Below are 19,304 nucleotides of genomic sequence, written 5' to 3' on the forward strand. Positions count from 1 at the left end.
GTATTTAAATATAAGGGCCTTTTTCTTGAAGGACAAATGTCATCAGACTTCATCAAGCAGAGTTGAATTTAAAATATCACCAGTGAACTTTCTAAAAAATCAGCTGATGTGGGGTTGTTGTTTGTTTTGTTTTTTTTGTGGGGGGGTGGCGAGGTGGGGTATTTTACCTGAAAATCTGAACAGGAATCTGAATTTGAGTCATTGTTGACTTTGAGTTTCATGCTAGTGGACACCTCTGGTAAACTCTGTTCCTCTTCAGCAACAGGAATGGAATTTCTTTTACGCCTTCTTCCTGTTATCTGCAGAAAGATAGTGCATTTTAAAAAATTTTTTAATACATATTTAGTACAGTATGGATTAAAAGCAAGTAAGAATCTTTTTTAACACTCACCATGCATTTAACTGTCTACACAATCTTCTTTTAACACTATCCATGAATTACTGCCAAAATAATCTAAACACTCACGATGCATTTATAATTAATATAAATGTCCACATAATGTACTTTTAACAATCAAGATGCATTAATTACTGCCCAAATAATCTACTTTTAACATTCACTATACATCAATAACTGTGCAGTCTTTCTTTTAACACAAACAATCCATTTACAACTTAAAATGGGGCCATCTCTTCTTTGAAACAGACAAGACCTTGTGTAACCAACTTTTATCAAAATTCATTACTCAGCTACAATCAACTAATCCCTGTTGCTAAATTAACAGCTGAATTCACCACTGCTAAACTGATTATTTATTTCTAAACACTTCTGGGGAGGAACAGTGAGGAAGATGGCCAAAATGCAGTTAATTCTGGCTGACTTACTTAACAAACACTGAACCAGCATCTTAAAAAATGAACTTTTTATATTAAACTCGGTTTTCAAGCATTGCACCAAATTTTCTCTTGGTGCATTTTGAATCCATTTACACACACACACCTTCCAGATATATATATATATATATATATATATCTACTGCTAGGGATAACCAATAAAGCCCCTGAAACAGCAACCCCCCCCCCCTCATCCCCCCTTTTTCCAACTTAACCTATGTTTTTTACCTCTGCTTCTTCTTCCTTTTCAGTCTGAAACAAAACAAGAAAATTTGCTGACATCAAACAAAGCAAAAATATTGTGCAAAGTTAATGAAAGAGGAAGAAATCTCTAGAATAAAGAAAAACAGAATGGGGGAGTGCTTGGCATCAGGAAGAAAGAGATTAAATGGTTTAACACTTCGTCTACTGCCGACAAGTACACTCCTCAGTGTAGGGCTGACTTGAACATCAGTTATCATTTTTTATTTAACTCCGTCCTCTTGGAGTTGTATTACTTTTGTTGAGTGAAATCAATTACACTACAAGAAAAGCAGTTTTCACACTTCAAATTCATGCCACACTGATCTCAGTTCTTCTTCTGCATTCGTGGGCTGCAACTCCCACGTTCACTCGTATGTACACGAGTGGGCTTTTACATATATGACTGTTTTTACCCCATCATGTAGGCAGCCATTCTCCACTTTCAGGGGTGTGCATGCTGAGTATGTTCTTGTTTCCATAACCCACCGAAAATGGACATGGATTACAGGATCTTTAACGTGTGTATTTGATCTTCTGCTTGCGTATAATCACGAAGGAGGTTCAGGCACTGGCAGGTCTGCACTTATGGTGACCTGGGAGATCAGAAAAATCTCCACCCTTTACCCACCAGGTGCCGTTACCAAGATTTGAATCCAGGATCCTCAGATTGAAAGCCCAACACTTTAACCACTCGGCTATTGCGCCCACCCTGATCTAAATTAAAAAATAATTAGTAGTCAAGGGGTTAAGAAGAACAAAGAACCCATCATTCAGTGTGACTGGAAATAGCCACATTTTGTAAATGGAACGGTGTAATTTCAGCTAACTTAAGAAAATCTGAAAACATGACGCAGAAGAAAGCTGAACACTGAAGCCAAAGAAACAAGTATAACAACAACAGCAACGGTAAGGACAGAAATGGAGGAGAGAAAGAGAGAGATAGAGCATGGGGGGTGGGGGGTGGGGGGGAGTAATGGGGTGGGGAGAGAGAGATCTGGCAAACGCCAGAGAGCCAGGCAGGGAGTACTGCTTACCGAGTCTGCAACATTGGTCAATGTACGTCTGGACCGCTTGACCTCTTCTACCCCTCTGTCACTCTCCGCTTCAAGCTTCTTCAGTGATGGGCGACTCTTTCTTGGAGAACGCTTTTGAGATCCTGCACAGATATCATGTCAACTTGGGCAGTTCATTTTGTTTTCTTCAACAAGTTTATCAAAGAATTTTCTTTCATCTAAAAGATGAGGTCACAAAAGTAAAGAAGCAAAGTATTGTAATACCATCAACTGTGCAATATAAGAGTAGTCAGCATATGTGTGTGTGTGTGTGTGTGTGTGTGTGTGCATGTGTGTGTGCGTGCGTGCATGCACGTGTGCATGCACTTTGGTGCAAGTGTTAGTTTGTCCAGAACATGATATTCTGCAGAATGTTATGTAACAATTTTTTCAAAAAGTAACTCCATTCAAATATTTTATTTTGTAATATAGTTATATACATACTGCAGTAAAAATCTAAAAAAATTAAATAAGCAAGGTTCCATTCAACCAAAGCTGAGACCACCACTTTATATGCTGTTGCATATATGCACCGTACAGCCAGGATAGGAATTCTGTTGCTTCCAGTCTGACAAGGAATCATGTTGACATTTGGTCATTTCCCAAAATAAGTAAGACATACAGCCTGGATCAATGCAGGAAGTGTAACGAGCAGTATTGTCACATCAATGCATGACTGATAACATGAACACTGGACATGACCACTGATAAAGTGCTCAACTAATAAGGTGGGGGTAGAAGGGGGTTACTTCTATGCATTTGTGTGCGTGTGTATACATCTTTGCTAATGAGAGGTATCGCTAAAAGTCCCCAACAAATGTTTAATAGTGGGATGCAAAATCTTTGGCTTTGCCAGCCTATCGTCAACTTGTATTCAAGAATCAGTCTATCATCGATGTGTTCCTATTTAATGAAAATGAAGCAATACATAGTTGAAAATTCCACAAGATATCACTCAAATGTTGCCAGGCATTAATCAAATATCTATATCAAAAAAGAAAAGGAAAAAAACCAAAAAAACCAACTGAAACTGGAATTCAGAATCATAAATTTTCAAATCTTCATGTTTTCTTTTAGTTTTATACAGTTATTCATGGGACCTGAGAAAAGTTCACTATAAATAAAAGAAAAAATGTTTTCTGCACAAATATGCCAACCCCATATTTGATATTCATTACTGTAAAAATACCCTTTCTGCACACATATGCCAAGTCAATAACATTAGATTTACCAAATCTCTCACACATGCAATCTTCTCCGAGTAAGCTGATGTCATCAACTGCAGTTAAATATAAAAGTTATTAAAAGGCTACCAACCAGATGGTGTATCGACATCCATTGGCTCAGCAGAATCAGCTCCAGAGAACTTGGATTTGTAACGCAGTCGCTGTTGGGGTGTCATGAGAGCCCACTGTTGTTTGAGGGCTTCAATGACCATGGCACCACTGTACTCTGGATGTTCTTCTCGGACAAACTCACGATGCTTGATGCAGTAGGTCTCGAACGACCCTTCTTCCCGACTCCCTCGAGATCTCTGAATGGTCGTAGGGGTGCTGATTTCACGACGGGCTTTCTTTGGTGCTGGTGCCCTTTCCTCATCACTTCCTTCATCTACCTCCTGCGCAGGCTCCTTACGTTTCTGACCTCTTCTTTCTGTACTTTCAGAACCAGGTGAACTCTTGGTAGGAGCAGCAGCTTTAGGTGTTTTCTTGTTGGGCAAGAACTCGTAAACAAATGTGTACTTATCAATGCGAGTCTCCTTGTTCAAGGTAAATGCATCCTCAGCTTCACCAACAGCCAAATCCCAGGCAGCTTTGCGACGTTGATTTGGGCAATATGCCTGCTGTAGTTTGTTCTTTTTAGCTCTATCTTTAGCAGCTTTTATTTGAGATATGCCATAATCCATCAGTTTCTGTTTTCCTTCAAAAGCCATAGAAGACGCCTCTCCAACCCATCCTCTTTCAGCTTCGTCTCCAAAATATTGCACATGATAAAGTCTGCTGATCCTATTTCCTCCCTTTATCGTGGTGAAAAGGCCAGAAAAAGGGTCACTGGAAACCATGCCTGGCCACCATGGATGTCCACTGACATGGCCCCAGAGCAAATCTCCAATTTGCCATTTGACAGGGTGTGAGACATCAAACTGATTTGTCTTCCCTTCCATCAGTCTAGCTAATTGTGTGTCTGATGGACGTTCACTTTCTCGAAGCAGAACAGTCCTTGGCAAGACTCGGCCAGCTGCAGAAAAATATACCTTGGGTTCACCAGCTTCCTGAGCTTTGTCTGGTGTCCCTGGGGTAGCCTCTTTAACAGATTTCTTTTGCTCTGTATCTTTTCTGTTTTTCACTCCTTTTTCTACTCTGGGGGTTTCTGGTAGCGGTGGTGATGATTTTGCATCATTTGTTTTATCCTGACCATTCTCTGACTGAACAGGCACACACTCAAGCATGGACCTAACTAATGAACCAGGTGCCTCTGACGGAGTAACTTCCTTACCATCACCATTACCCTCTGATGGGAGTGTTTCAGAAACAGCACATTTATCAGAGTCTGATTCTGACTGAACATTTGTTGACAAAAGTTTGTCAGATTCTGTGGATTTCTGATCTGCTGTAGATAATGCTGTCTTTGTCATACTTTTTTGTGCTTTTACATCTCTATCACCTTTTGGGGTAATTTTAGCTGCCTTTCTTGGTGAAGCATTCTTTGGAGTTCCAGGGTCTGTGCCAACAGCAGGTTCCACCTTGTCTGCTTGTTTGCCCGCTCTTTTTTCAACATCAGCTGATTTGGGTGTCTGACCTCTCTTCCTTCTTGTACTGGTCTTTTCTTTCGGAGTTTCAGGTGTAGACTGTTCAAGCTTGGATGGCCTTTGGCGTTTTCTGCTTTTCTTTTCTGGTTTTGCTGCTGGCATGTTTTCTTCCTCCCGTTGCGATTTGTCATCTCCATCAGGAAGAACAGGTGAATGGTCCATGGTTTCTGCAATCCCATCACTATTGATCTTCACTATTTTATCAGTGCCCTCAATGTGGATGACTGCGGCCTCTGCAACATTTTCTACAACTGGAGATATCACCTCAAATTTAGCTTTGCTCTGGGCTATCTTGACATTGCGATTCATTGTAGGAATCTGAGGAAGTCGATGAAATCCACCCCCTTGAGGAGGGCTTACTCCATTCGTCTTCTCTGCCATCTGCTGGCTTCCCTTACTGGCTATGTGATGAACTTGTCATGAGAAAGCTGAAACAGTCCAAATGTTCAGTGTGAAGTAATGATACAATATAAAAGTTTTCAATCAGCTGGTTTATTACATTGTGTGTGTGTGTGTGTGTGTGTGTGTGTGTGTGTGTGTAATGTTTCAACCTGATTTGTATTGTCTCCAGTAGTACAAATGCAGTCACAGTTGCAATACTGCAACTGTTAATTCCTGAATTCCATGTAGTGTTCCAAATTACCTTGTTTATTCTTTACTCACAATGTTTCTCAGAATGTATATATCTTAATTCTATCTGTTAATTCTATCATATCGAAATAACTTAATCATGTTAACAAAAGCTAACAGCACACAAAATCTGTAGTTAAAACTTCTATCAAGAAAAAATATGCAAACACATCAGCATGCAAACAAACATAAAATACTTATTCCACACCCGTGTGCACACACACACTCATGCAAATGAAAAGCACAATGAATTTCTTAAATAAGAAAAATGGTCAGTTTTCCAGGTTCATTTTCAATATGTACATAACATACATCTACATCTGAAAACATAATAAAGGTAAGTGGCTGTCCGCATTATAATAGCATCTACTCAGTCTCTATTTGACCTTTCAAACAGCTCTGATGTTAAATTAACAGATTCAATTTTTTTTTGTTTTTTTTTTTTTGTAACTACTCATTACTGACCTAAAAGAGATCAAATTTTCAAGGCCAGGAAGGGTTTATACAAGTAAATGTATATCAAGTATGGATAGATTTATTCCCATGTTTACAATCAAATGAACTCTGTGTGTCACTGAAGTGTTTGAGAATGTGTGTTGACTTAAAAAATTAAAATAAAATAAAAATAACGAGAGCGAGTTCCAAAGATAATACTTGTATCCTGCAGTAATTACATACTGCAAACCATTTGTTCTGGTACACAATCTATGTAGTTTCAATTTCTCAAGGAGACATCACTGCATTCTGACATTTCCATATATGCTACATCAAATCTGCTAGGCAGATGCCTGATAAAAGCACAACCCAATGCACTTGTCAGGCCTTCAATGCATGCATATACATATATATCACAGTGGATTTTTTTTTCCTTTTCCCCCCCCCCCCATTAATTTGGCCAGAGGACAACACTTTTGTTGCAATGCATTCTTTTCCAGTGCGCCTAGTGTGTGCTGCACATGGTACTTCAGTTTTTCATCTCATCCTAAAGACAATGTGCTTTTTGATTTTCGATCTAACAGTGAAGACTTCTACCTTGCTTTTTAGTCTATGCTGCAGTTATTATAATTTCTACATATTGCATACCTCATGACCGTGTGTCTCTGTTGAAAAATAGGCAGACTTAATACGAAACTTACTTGTTTTGGAATCAAAACTCAAAGGAAATAAAAACTTTCCTCCTATATTAGTTCTCATACAAATAATAAATCAACCCAGATGCAAGTAATTCTCTTTGCAACTACTGAATATGGACATGATGCATTCAACATGTCTGTGCTATATATATTCTTTAAATCCAACAACACAACAATTTCCATCAATGAAAAACAGCTTTTTGTGATACTGTTGTCTATACTTGATTACAAGTCCTGTCATCCAAAAACAATGTTCAATGGTCTATTTCATACTTTACCATGCAATAATTTAACAGATGGTAGCACTCATTTGGCTTTTTTTGGTTGTTGTCATTTTGAAATTGAACACAAAATATCATAGGCAGGGGCTGATGTTTATCAAGCAGCTACACTTGACTATTTGCACACTAACAGTAACACAAAACTGACATGCTTTAAGTATAAATAATATATGCACAAAAACACATGATACAATAAGTTACACATGAAACGCAACAGTTGGCAGCCCTGAATCAAATCGCAAAGGATAAAATATTAAAGTACTACTGCCTTTCTGACAAAGGAAACACTATAACAGGATGTGATCTATTTCACATCATTCTATCACTTTATGACAGCCAGCTTGGTCACTGAAAGGGACACATACACTGTCAGTATCTTTGTCTTTAGGCTAAGATATAAACTGTTTTCATCATGAACTGTTTATCAACAAGTGAATATCATCCATCAACTTGATTCCTGTATCAACAAATGCTTTTGTCTTTTCTCAGGACAACATGATTCTGTACATTTAAACATTAAAAACTGTCTGACAGAGCAGCATTATACACAATAAATGTAGAACGTGCAAGCATGTCAGATCTGTTAAAAAAAATTATATAAACAACGTATAACTTATCACATACAGCAACTTTTCTATTTGTCCATATCAAAGAAAAGAACAGTTTCCCACACACAGCACTCGCTTCTCGGGAGCACAAACATACAGGTCGAGGCCATCTTGAATCGTGTCAAACCCACATGAAACCCCATTAACTTCTTGGTAAGCCATCGATCGTGAAATCTAGGCATTTCAAAAATAAGTTGACATTGTATTTGAGTTCTATAAATGCGAAATCGATCAAAATTAACCTACAAGCATCATAAGTTCAAACCAAGCGTTGTACGGAAATAGTTTACACACTTCTTCCGCCGAGACTTCGGTACCAATCGGCGGGAAACGCGCAGCAGTTGATTGGCCAATGGATACACGGAAATCACCGAATTGACTTTGAACAGGGGACACTGAGAAGAAAAGGCGAACAAGGGCAAAAATCACCGAAGACCATGCAATCTGTCTGTCAACTGTCCAATCTTGAATCGAAGCTTCAGTTTGGAGAGCTAGGTTTCTTTTGGTGACATTGTTGTAATTGGATCTATTATTAGAGAAACATACAACTGTTGGTTTTTTTTGTTGTTGTTGACAATTTCAGTTTTTGCACTTCATCATGTGTACACGTGGTGTGTGTGTGTGTGTGTGTGTGTGTGGTGCATGTACGCGTTCGAGAGTGCGTTTTGCATTTTGCCAGATTTTTTGGATGGGTCGAACGGTCGCCCATCCGTTTGACTGTCACAGTCTGTTCAACTAGATGGTCATTGATCAGTCGATCGGCATTAATTTGAACTGAATACTTCCCCCCCAATTGAAGAGACTGCATGAAATCGGAGGGAGAATGACTTTTCAAAATGATACAGACACTTTGCCAAGTGCACCAGAGCAACGTAACTTGGGAATCGAAATCTGAATGCTTCCGCTTGAGCAGCAGTTTCGGTTTCAAGAAGGCGTCAGAAAAAAACACCCAAAGTGCATACTCTGATCAAGCTTCGCATAACCCGTCACGCTGATCAGGTCTTCGGGGGAAAAAGATGACAATAATTAAATAATTTAAAATGATAACAAATGATAACTTATCAAAATGAAATATAGATAGGCCTACATTAAAATATAGTGCCGGCGGGGAAACTGAGATACAGTGTAGCAAGGAAAAGACTGAAATGACAACAGTGAAAAAATTGGTCACGCCCAGCGGTGAACCTGTACCTTTCACACCCACACACGCGCACTGCCACGCAGGCCGACCCAAGCGTAGGCTACATGTCACACACACACACACCGACACACACACTGACACACACGGCACAGACACACACACACACACACACACACACACACACCGACACACACACACACTGACACACACACTGACACACACTGACACACACACACGCACACACACACACTACACACACACACACACGGCACACACACACACACACAGACACACACACACACACACACACACACACACACACACACACACTGACACCTGACACTGGCACACACACAGTGGCACACACACCGTCACTGACACACACACACACACCGTGGCACACACACACTGGCACACACACACACTGGCACACACACACACACACTCACACACACACTGCACACACATGCACACACACTGACACTGAGTGACACACACAGGCACACACACACACACACACACACACACACACACACACACACACTGACACTGACACACACGGCACTCTGACGCGCACACACACACACACACACACACACACACACACACACACACACACCGTCACTCCGGGCATACATGTATATACTATATACGTGCGCACACACTGATGCACAAACGTGACTTGACGCATCAACACAGTATAAGCGCTTTGTGCAATGACGAAAGCGCTGATAAATATAGTACATGTACAACACTGCCTCCGTCGTTTGCAGTCTCTCTGACACAAAGGCTCAACTCCAGTCTCCGTACGTCACAAATGTACGCAGGCTCAACGGCGTACGCATCCGTGGTCCCAACACTCACTCACACACACACACACACACACACACACACACACACACTACACATACAAACACACTGACGCACGCACGCACGTATGAACACACCCCCACCCCCCCACACACACACACACATACGATACACACACACTACACTACACGACACGCACACACACACACAGTGACACCGGCACACACAGACACAAACACACACACACACTGGCACACATATTCATCAGTGCTACATGATATTCCGCACCTCCCAGCACACACAGACTGTACACACTGCACACACACACACACACACACACACACACACCAAAACGCACGCACGCGCGCGGACACACACACACACACACTGACACAGATTCAGTGACAGGCCGAGAGAGTGCTCACGACATTTTTGAAGGTTATACTCGTACTAAATCGATCGCGTACGCAGACATGTATACACGGTAGCCACAATTTGCCGCAAGACGGAGGGGTGAGAAGAAATCTCTGATGCCATGTACGTCAGTGGCGTCAATCATGTTTGTGGTCATTATGCTGAGCATATTAATCAAGTTAATTAGAGTGAATGATTATATATAAAAGAGAAGAGAATAATCCCTCATACTTATCGTACCTGTATAAAAAAAATCAGGGGGGAATTTCACTGGGGGAAGGGTTGTAACGGCTGTGTAATCTTTAATAATGTTCGCTGGTATCTTGTGTTCACTTTTTGACTCACTTGTGTAAACAAAGTGAGTCTATGTTTTAACCCGGTGTTCGGTTGTGTGTGTGTGTGTGTGTGTGTGTGTGTGTGTGTGTGTGTGTGTGTGTCTGTGTGTCTGTGTGTGCGTTGTAAACTTTAACATTGACATTTTCTCTGCAAATACTTTGTCAGTTGACACCAAATTTGGCATAAAAATAGGAAAAATTCAGTTCTTTCCAGTCATCTTGATTAAAACAATATTGCACCTCTGGGATGGTCACACAAAAAATAAAAAATGAAGCCTAATTATATGCAAACTGCATTTACTGTTATATTTCTTTTTTTGTATTCTCTAAACTTGGCACTTTGATCTGATATTCTGACCCAACAACAAGAGCAGTCATTATTATCATTTTTTGTTCAAACAGGAACTTCTTTTGCTAGCATGGAAGTTTTATTTATTTTGCAAACGTTTTGGTGCAGATAGTAAAAAAAGGGAAATTACTCTGTAATTAATGCTAGGGACGTAATTTGCTTTAAACTGATCTTTCTCATCTTAAACATTACATTTTGAAATTATACTCAATACATAAAAAGCTTGGATTTTTTTTTTTTTTTTTTTTTGTATCACAAGTGAGTCTTGAAGGCCTTGCCTCTCTTGTTTCATTTTTGATATCTACATATGTGTCACGTTCTATCTGTAAACTTCTTCTATATATTTTTATTTTCCCTCATGGGCTGACGGCTCAGGCGCGTCAAGTCGGGTTACCCTGCTGGTCAGGCATCTACTGAGCCGAGATGTGGTGTCAGTAGCGTATATGGATTTGTCCTAAAGCAGTGACGCCTCCTTGAGAACTGCTACAGTACTGATGAACTGGTCAGGTCACGGTGGTATGGCCGGCACCGACCACTCGTTTTATGAATGAGTCGGGCCCGGCGGTCTTGTCTCTTTACTGAATTGTAGGCTTGGAAGCAAAAGTTCCTTCTACATGGTTGAGACACAGTGGCGTTCTTTATTCCTGTGGTCTTTGTGTGCCAGTGTCCACATCACCTTGGTGGTAGGGGTCTTATACTATTGCCACATACTCGACAGCACGAGTGCTGTCACCGGGTGTATGCCGGTCTTCCTACAGGCAATGTCCGGCGAAAGTTTCATCGCAAAAAGCTGATGGTGGATTTTTGTTGTTGTTGTTTGTTTCGTTTTGTTCTCATGTGGCGATCGACGTGAGAATGCCACTTTAGGTCGTCCGATAGGTCACCATGACTCCAAAACAGGAGTTTGTACTGACAGTATTTCACCAGAAAAAATCAGTGTTCATCTCACAAGTTGATTGTGACGATATAGCATTTCTTAGCATTGTGCCCCACTGCCGGAGTCTTTTGCCCACCTCTCAAGCCGCCGGGTCCTCATTGAGTGCAAGGTGATCAGCAAAGGTCCTTATCTGGCGATATAGCAAGCAGTCATCTGCAAAGAGACGCACTTGGCATTTGACTGCTGCCGGCAGGTCCGTCGTTGAGTATGATACTAGCATGATAGTTTTAGAACAACGGGAACAACGGAACTTGAAGGGCCGAGCAGGTTCCCTCGGCGGGACCGGCGACAGAGCGTTAACTTACACTTAACTGAGGGTTCCTCGCCATCCAGGATGATCGTCTTCAAAAGAGATGATCGGCAAAATGAAGTGAAATGCGGGGAAAGAGAGAGAGAGCCGAGAGAGAGAGACAGAGACAGAGACAGAGAGAGAGAGAGAGAGAGAGAGAGAGAGAGAGAGAGAGAGAGAGAGAGGAGATAAGACAACTGAGACAAATTCTTTATTTCGAGGATAATAGATAAGTACTGGTGTGCCTTTTTACATCCAGTCCCGCCCTGAATAGGGTCTACACTATACAATACTAAATAAAATGAAAGCATGCTGTTAGCAGAGATACATAACACGGAAGAAAAAATAAAATAAAATAAAATAAAACAAAACAAAAAACAAAAACAAAACACCCCCCAAAAAAACAACAACAAAAAACAAAAACAACCAACCAAGCAAAAAAACAACAACAAAAAACAAAAAAACAAACAAAAAAACAACAAAGCAAAACAAAAAAACAACAACAAAAAACAACCAACCAAGCAAACAAAAACAAAAAAAACAAACAAACAACAAACATGCAAAAACAAAGCAAAAACAAACAAACAAAAAATTCCCAAACAAACAAACAACACACACACACACAGGTACAAGTATGGTGTTAGTAAAATGTCAGGAAAAAAATGAACCAAATGAAGGAAACACACACACCAGATCAGTGTGGGGGATGGAGGGTGAGGGATGTTATCAGTCAACCATACACATTTGACAAACAGTATCATTAAAATGAACGATTTACATTACACATTATGGCATAAGGTAGGACAGGCAATGTTTTTTGAAGGTGGTTGGGCAATGGCCTTGTTTAATTGTTTCCGCTGGGAGTGAGTTCCATAGGGTGGCGCCTGAGTAGACCAGACTGGATTTGAACAAATCAATTCTTGGAATTGGGATATGGACTTTGGGGGGATTCCTTGAAGAATTTACAGAAAATTTGTCTATTAATGTGGTGGTGCATTACCTGTCATAATCTTTGCATCATGATTCATTTATTGTACTCTAATCTACGGATTAGTGGGAGAATATTCGCTTGTTTATAGTCTGAGTCTAAAAGGAAAGTCTTTTTAAGGAGTACCAGCTTGAGCCCCCGTTTATGAAGACTCTGTAATGACTTCATGGTGTTCGCACTTGCAGAATCCCATAGTGTTGATGCATAATCTATTGTAGACTGGATATGTGCTTGAAAAAATAATTTCCGTGAAAGAAGGTCAAGGAAATGTTTGATTTTGGATAGGTGATCGGTTTTCTGGGCTGTCTTTTTGCAAAGGGAATTTATGTGAGGATTCCAGGTGAAATTGTTGTCAATTATGATCCCCAGAACTTTGCGATCACTGATCAGAGAGAGAGAGAGAGAGAGAGAGAGAGAGAGAGAGAGAGAGAGAGAGAGAGAGAGAGAGAGAGAGATTCACGGTAAAAAGGAATTCAGCCGAGTGGACGGGGATGGGTTAAACAGAAAAAAAACCTCTCCATGATCAGTTTTCTCTCCATGATCTGTAAAACTGACTGCTCAGTGACATATGGTTCATCTGACACTCGTCATCACGCACATTGTTGTGACGTGTGGATAGCTATCGATGTTGTGGCCCCGGGGAATAGCTGTAGGGGTGGGTGTATGGCCGTGTAATCTACATACATGTATTACTTTTATAAAGTCATGTCTAGTCTGAGTCTAAAAGGAAAGTCTTTTTAAGGAGTACCAGCTTGAGCCCCCGCTTATGAAGATTCTGCAATGGCTTATCGAATGAACTTGAAAAACTCAGCGTGTCCCGAATGAAAGGGCGTCCCCGATACTTCATATCTATTGCTATATCCATGAATCTTTGCCAGCACAAGACAAGCAGGTTCTTTGTTGTTTTTTTCCTCAATCTAATCAGTTCTGTCCGTTGAATCAATCGATCACTGAAATGAACGTAATAGTGGGCTAATCAGACAGACTGAAAATCAGCGCTGAGCCCAATCGGTTTTTCATTTGGTATGGAATTCAATAATCATATAATGACGGGGGCTAGATAAGGCCTAAAGAACAGAGCAGAAAGTGAAACAGTGAAATGCCTTTGTTTACCCACTTTTTCAGTCCTGCAAAGGTATTGGTATATATATCGTTGGCCTGTCAGAAAAATTCACGGTTTACTGTCCTATATGTACGTCGTAGGTCAGACCCACATCAAAGACCTATATATATAAGAGTCCTTGTTCATTCTTGCTACAGAGTTTAGCCCTGCTTTTTGGAAAACAGAATCCGGTACCAAAGACCCACGGACTTATACATTGTCCGTGCAAAGACTCAATCAACAAAGACACGTCACTGCTACCGTTTCCTTCTTTGCGAGTGCGAGCCAAACTTTGGGTTACGTCCCTTCATTCTCAATTTGTGAAAAGGATCTTTACTTTTATCCAGGAAGGCTACCCCTGTATTGTATTTCTCTTTTTTTGTCACAACAGATTTTCCTGTGTGAAATTCGGGCTGCTCTCCCCAGGGAGAGCGCATCACTACACTGAGAGCACCACCCATTTTTTTTTTTTCCCTGCATGCAGTTTTAAAAAAAATTGTTTTTCCTATCAAAGTGGATTTTTCTACAGAATTTTGCCAGGAACAACCCTTTTGTTGCTGTGGGTTCTTTTACGTGTGCCAAGTCCATGCTGCACAAGGGACCTCGGTTTATCATCTCATCCGAATGACTAGCGTCTAGACCGTCACTCAAGGTCTAGTGGAGGGGGAGAAAATATTGGCAACTGAGCCATGATTCGAACCAGTGCGCTCAGGTTCTCTTGCTTCCTAGGCGGACGTGTTACCTCTGGGCCATCACTCTGTGTGTGTGTGTGTGTAATGTGGGACTGAGATGGGCAATGTGTGTGCGTGTGCGTGCATGTGCAATGTGGGATTGAGATCAGGAATGTGTATGTGTGTGTGTGTGAGAGGAAGGCTACTTTTCTGTGTGTGTGTGTGTATGTGTGTGTATTTGACTCGGGTGGGGGTAGAGAGTGAGGATGGAGGTGGATTACAATCAGTCCTTGCTGGTGCTCTTGAAGTCATTGGAGGAGGCAGTTGGACCACTGGGAACCACCTTTTGTAGTAATATGATGCTGAATCATGTCATTATCATCAGTCTGGATTCTTTGTTGCTGCCTGATCCACTTCAGCTTATGCTCAGAAGCTGCTGCCTTCAGATCAAGGCTGCAAATCAGGCTGTACATCCAGATCTGATGGATGCAACTATGTGAAGCTTGGTGTTTGTTCAACCTCAGAATATTCTGAACTCTCCAAACACTGGCCTATCGTCACTTGAGAGCCAGTCACCAGAACTTGCACCAAACGCTTGGGCAACTCCATAAATGTTTTACCCTGATGTACCAGGCTTCACTGCTGCAAAAGGATCGGTTTCATAAATATCTACCCTCCACTTGAAAGCATACCCACACTAAATCTCTGTCGCCCTTCTGACCACATACAAAACAGCAAACAACATGACACATGCACTCACACAAATAATTACACTCGATGGGCGCAATAGCCGAGTGGTTAAAGCGTTGGACTGTCAATCTGAGGGTCCCGGGTTCGAATCATGGTGACGGCGCCTGGTGGGTAAAGGGTGGAGATTTTTACGATCTCCCAGGTCAACATATGTGCAGACCTGCTAGTGCCTGAACCCCCTTCGTGTGTATATGCAAGCAGAAGATCAAATACGCACGTTAAAGATTCTGTTATCCATGTCAGCGTTCGGTGGGTTATGAAAACAAGAACATACCCAGCATGCACACCCCCGAAAACGGAGTATGGCTGCCTACATGGCGGGGTAAAAACAGTCATACACGTAAAATCCCACTCGTGTGCATACGAGTGAATGTGGGAGTTGCAGCCCACGAACGCAGAAGAAGAAGAATTACACTCACATACTGGCAAGTGTCATATTTCCACACATGTGTACACATATTTCACATGCATTTGATACACACAAATACTAAGACATATTCACTTCATTCATACATAATCTGATAGTCACACACAAAACCTTGACACACAGCACCTGCTTAAAAAAAATACCACCACAAAAAACAAACAAAAAACCCTCTTAATTTATTTTTAAGAAGCTGGACTGGCAGGTTGGTGGTAATTCCACCATGGATAGGCCTGCCTCTGTCATTATGTGTATATGTGTGAATGTGTGAGCCGGTGCATGGCTATCAGAGTTATGTATTTTGATGTAAATTTAAGGGAATTGTTATGGCCAAGAGAATGTTTTTCTTTGCTTGTGTGTAGGTTCTGTTTCCAAGAGAGTCCTTTTTTTTCCTTTTAATTTCATTCTTTCTTCTTGTTGTGGAGTGATGGTCTAGAGGTAATGCATCCATCTAGGAAGTGAGAGAATATGAGCACGCTGGTTCCAATTGCAGCTCAGTTGCCAATATTTTCTCCCCCTCCTCTGGACCTTGAATGGTGGTCTGGACGCTAGTCATTCAGATGAGATGATAAACTAAGGTCATGTGTGCAGCACGCACAAATCAAATAGAACTGCATGCAGGAAAAAAAAAAAAAAAAAGAAAAAAAAAGGGTGGTGCTATCAGTGTAGTGAAACGCTCTCCCTGGGGAGCGCAGCCCAAATTTCACACAGAGAAAACTGTTGTGACAAAAGAGAAAATACAAATACAAATGGTGAAATAGCGAAACAAACATTCCTCTCCATTATTATATTAAATGTATTTGTCTTCATCTTTTAATCAATGTAAGTGTCCTTACCACATATGAATGCATGCATCATGTATCATCCATTGCTCACTTGTGTTTGAACACATGCCACTATTTCCAGTGATTTAAACTCTTTACACTTTGGATGTCAGTCTAAATGCTTCTTTTCCTTCCCTTATGGATTTCATTTCCACTCCTTGAGTTAGACTGGTTGAAAAAAAACACAAAAAAACAACAACCCTACAAAGAAGTCAATAGCTGAAGAGAAGAATTATCATTATTACTATCGTTGCTTATATTCCAGCTGATCACACAGGGCCATATCAGGACTGCAAAACTACATAAATGTTCAACCGTGTCAATTACAAAAAACAAACTAAAAACAAAAAACAAAAACCAATTTAGATAAACCTAAAAAATACAGCTCATGACACAGTACCTGATTCATCTAGCTCCTTTGGGCAAATAAGATTAAGCTGTGCTGAAGATCTCAGCCATTCCGCTTAATTTATCATCCCAAGTTTACAAAAACAACAACAAACTAAAAAAATAAAAAAATAAAAAAGGAAAAAAACAATACTTCAAAGCCAAACAAAAAATAATAAACAAGGCTAATATAGGCAAATAACACTGCATAATGGACAGCTAGCGTCCATCCCAGTGTTTACAATTCTACTATCTAATTGCCAGAGCAAAACAGCACAGGCAGTTCATCATAGACTGCAGAAAAGAGAGAAAAAAAACCCTGTCAAACATTGCTAGAAAAAATAAAAGGGGAATGTATTAGGAATGCAGAAAGAGGAGACAACAATGAAGGAAGAAAAAAGGCAGAAATAAAGAGAGCAATAGAAAAGAGGAAATTTCTAGCACAGATTTTTCAGAAGGCGGGGATGCTATTTACACTGAAAGACCCCGAGCATCTCATGGGGCATGAAGAGAAGAAAAAAAAGAAGGGAACTTAAAATGGAAAATGATTTTTGTGAAAAGACATTGATTGTATAAAATGTTCTAAAAATTCTGATCAAAATAAATATGTTTACAAAAGACAACAAAATGAGCAAAACAAAAAACAAACACTATACCCACATAAAGAAAAAAGCAAATACATCATAGTGATTTTCAACTAACTTTATATTTAATCATCTGTTCTTTTCTAATATTCTGCAGGCAATTTGATAATAATAATAATTCATCTTTATATAGCTCCATAATACAAGCATAAGCAAGCTCTAAGCGCTTTACAAATCCATTACTTGAAACATGAAAGCAAATAAAAAGAAGTAGAAATATACAAAAAGGGCTAAAAATAGAAGCACAATCACTAATATTATAAAAACACAATGCACAAAACCCATAAAGTAACATACTTTTAATACTACAGCTGTTACACTCCAGCACACACAGAGAAGGACTTTATAAACAGCTGAGATCAGAGCAATTTCAGTTGAAATATATTCATGTATAAAGGAGCATAATTATAATTTCCATAAAATGGATTTGTAAAAATGGTAAAATAAAGTTCTGGATAGATGAGGTAAAAATCAGCAGTCATGCTCTCTACTGAACCACACCACCACCACCCAACCCCCTACCCCCATTCTCTCCAATCACCCATCACACACACTCTCATTGCCATAAGCCTGGGACAACAGCACTGCTCAAGTAATGACAGATTTTTTTGAAGAGGTAAGTCTTAAGATTTGCTTTAAAGGTAGACAGACGAGTTGTTTGTCTGAGAGCAATATGCAGAGTTCCAAGTTGTTGGACCACAGATGGAGAATGACCTCTTTCCACAGGAGTTTGGGAAGTATTGGGGAACAGTTAGCTGGGAGGAGTCAAAAGATATCAATGGTCTGTTTAGCAAGTTCGGGCTAAGAAGTTCAGAGAGATATGAGGTTGTGGTATCACAACTGAGACACTGAAAGCATACACTGGCAAATTGTGTTTGATTCTGCCTTGAACAGGCAGCCAATGAAGTGTCCACAGGAGAGCAGTAGCACTCTCGCTTGACTTTTCAAGGATGAGTGGAGCTGCATTATTCTGTATTTTCTGGAGCTTGAAGAGTTTGTCATTAGGAAAGCCAGCTAGGAGAGAATCGCAATAATCTTGGTGGGATAAAATGAAGGTGGCAACCAGTTTGTTTGTAGCATCAATAGACAGGAAGTTTCTGTTTCAGCTTCTCAAGGAGGCATTACTGCATTCTGACAAATCCATATATGCTACACCACATCTGCTAAGCAATTGCCTGACCCGCATCATAACCCAATGAACTTAGTCAGGCCTTGAGTGCATGCACATATATTTGTGTGCCTAACAGACAGGATTTTCTTAACATAATTTTATAGAGGGCAACACTCTCGTTGCCATTGGGTTCATTTTCAGTGTGCGAAGTGTGTACTGCACATGGGACCTCGGTTTATCATCTCATCTGAATGACTAGACACTCGATTTGATTTTCTAGTTAAACTTGGGGAAAAAGGGTGAGAGTAGGATTCGAACCCACATCCTCATGGACACTGTATTGGCAGATGAGCATCTTAACCATTCTGTCATCTTCCTCTTAGCAGACAGGAAGGGGCAGATTTTACTACTCTTTCTAAGCTGAAAGTGAATAACTTTATACAGGTGGTTGACATGAGTTTCCATTATGAGGGATGAATCCAGATGAAAGCCAAAATTGCTGACAGAATTGGAAAAAGGAATTTCTATGTCAGTATTT

At 40.4% G+C, this 19,304-nt stretch overlaps 1 protein-coding gene across 3 annotated transcripts in view; it reads right to left on the bottom strand.

Moving 5' to 3' along the window:
* LOC143300845 (histone-lysine N-methyltransferase NSD2-like) overlaps positions 1-7,904 on the bottom strand; it is a 29,023-nt gene extending 21,119 nt beyond the window's left edge. The window contains exons 1-5 of one of the 3 annotated variants that reach the window (XM_076614804.1): positions 7,885-7,904; positions 3,447-5,366; positions 2,112-2,233; positions 1,063-1,086; positions 168-299 (exon numbers count right to left, since the gene is read on the bottom strand). In XM_076614804.1, the coding sequence (XP_076470919.1) occupies positions 168-299; positions 1,063-1,086; positions 2,112-2,233; positions 3,447-5,319 (2,151 nt within the window). In that variant the 5' untranslated portion in view covers positions 5,320-5,366; positions 7,885-7,904. Of the gene's footprint in view, positions 1-167; positions 300-1,062; positions 1,087-2,111; positions 2,234-3,446; positions 5,367-7,606; positions 7,713-7,836 lie in introns of those variants that run through there. The other 2 variants (XM_076614787.1, XM_076614795.1) reach the window with 2 other exon arrangements.
* Between the last annotated feature and the right edge of the window lie 11,400 nt (positions 7,905-19,304).

This window comes from Babylonia areolata, chromosome 2 (genome assembly GCF_041734735.1).
Source record: "Babylonia areolata isolate BAREFJ2019XMU chromosome 2, ASM4173473v1, whole genome shotgun sequence".
NCBI classification, from domain to species: Eukaryota; Metazoa; Mollusca; class Gastropoda; order Neogastropoda; family Buccinidae; genus Babylonia; species Babylonia areolata.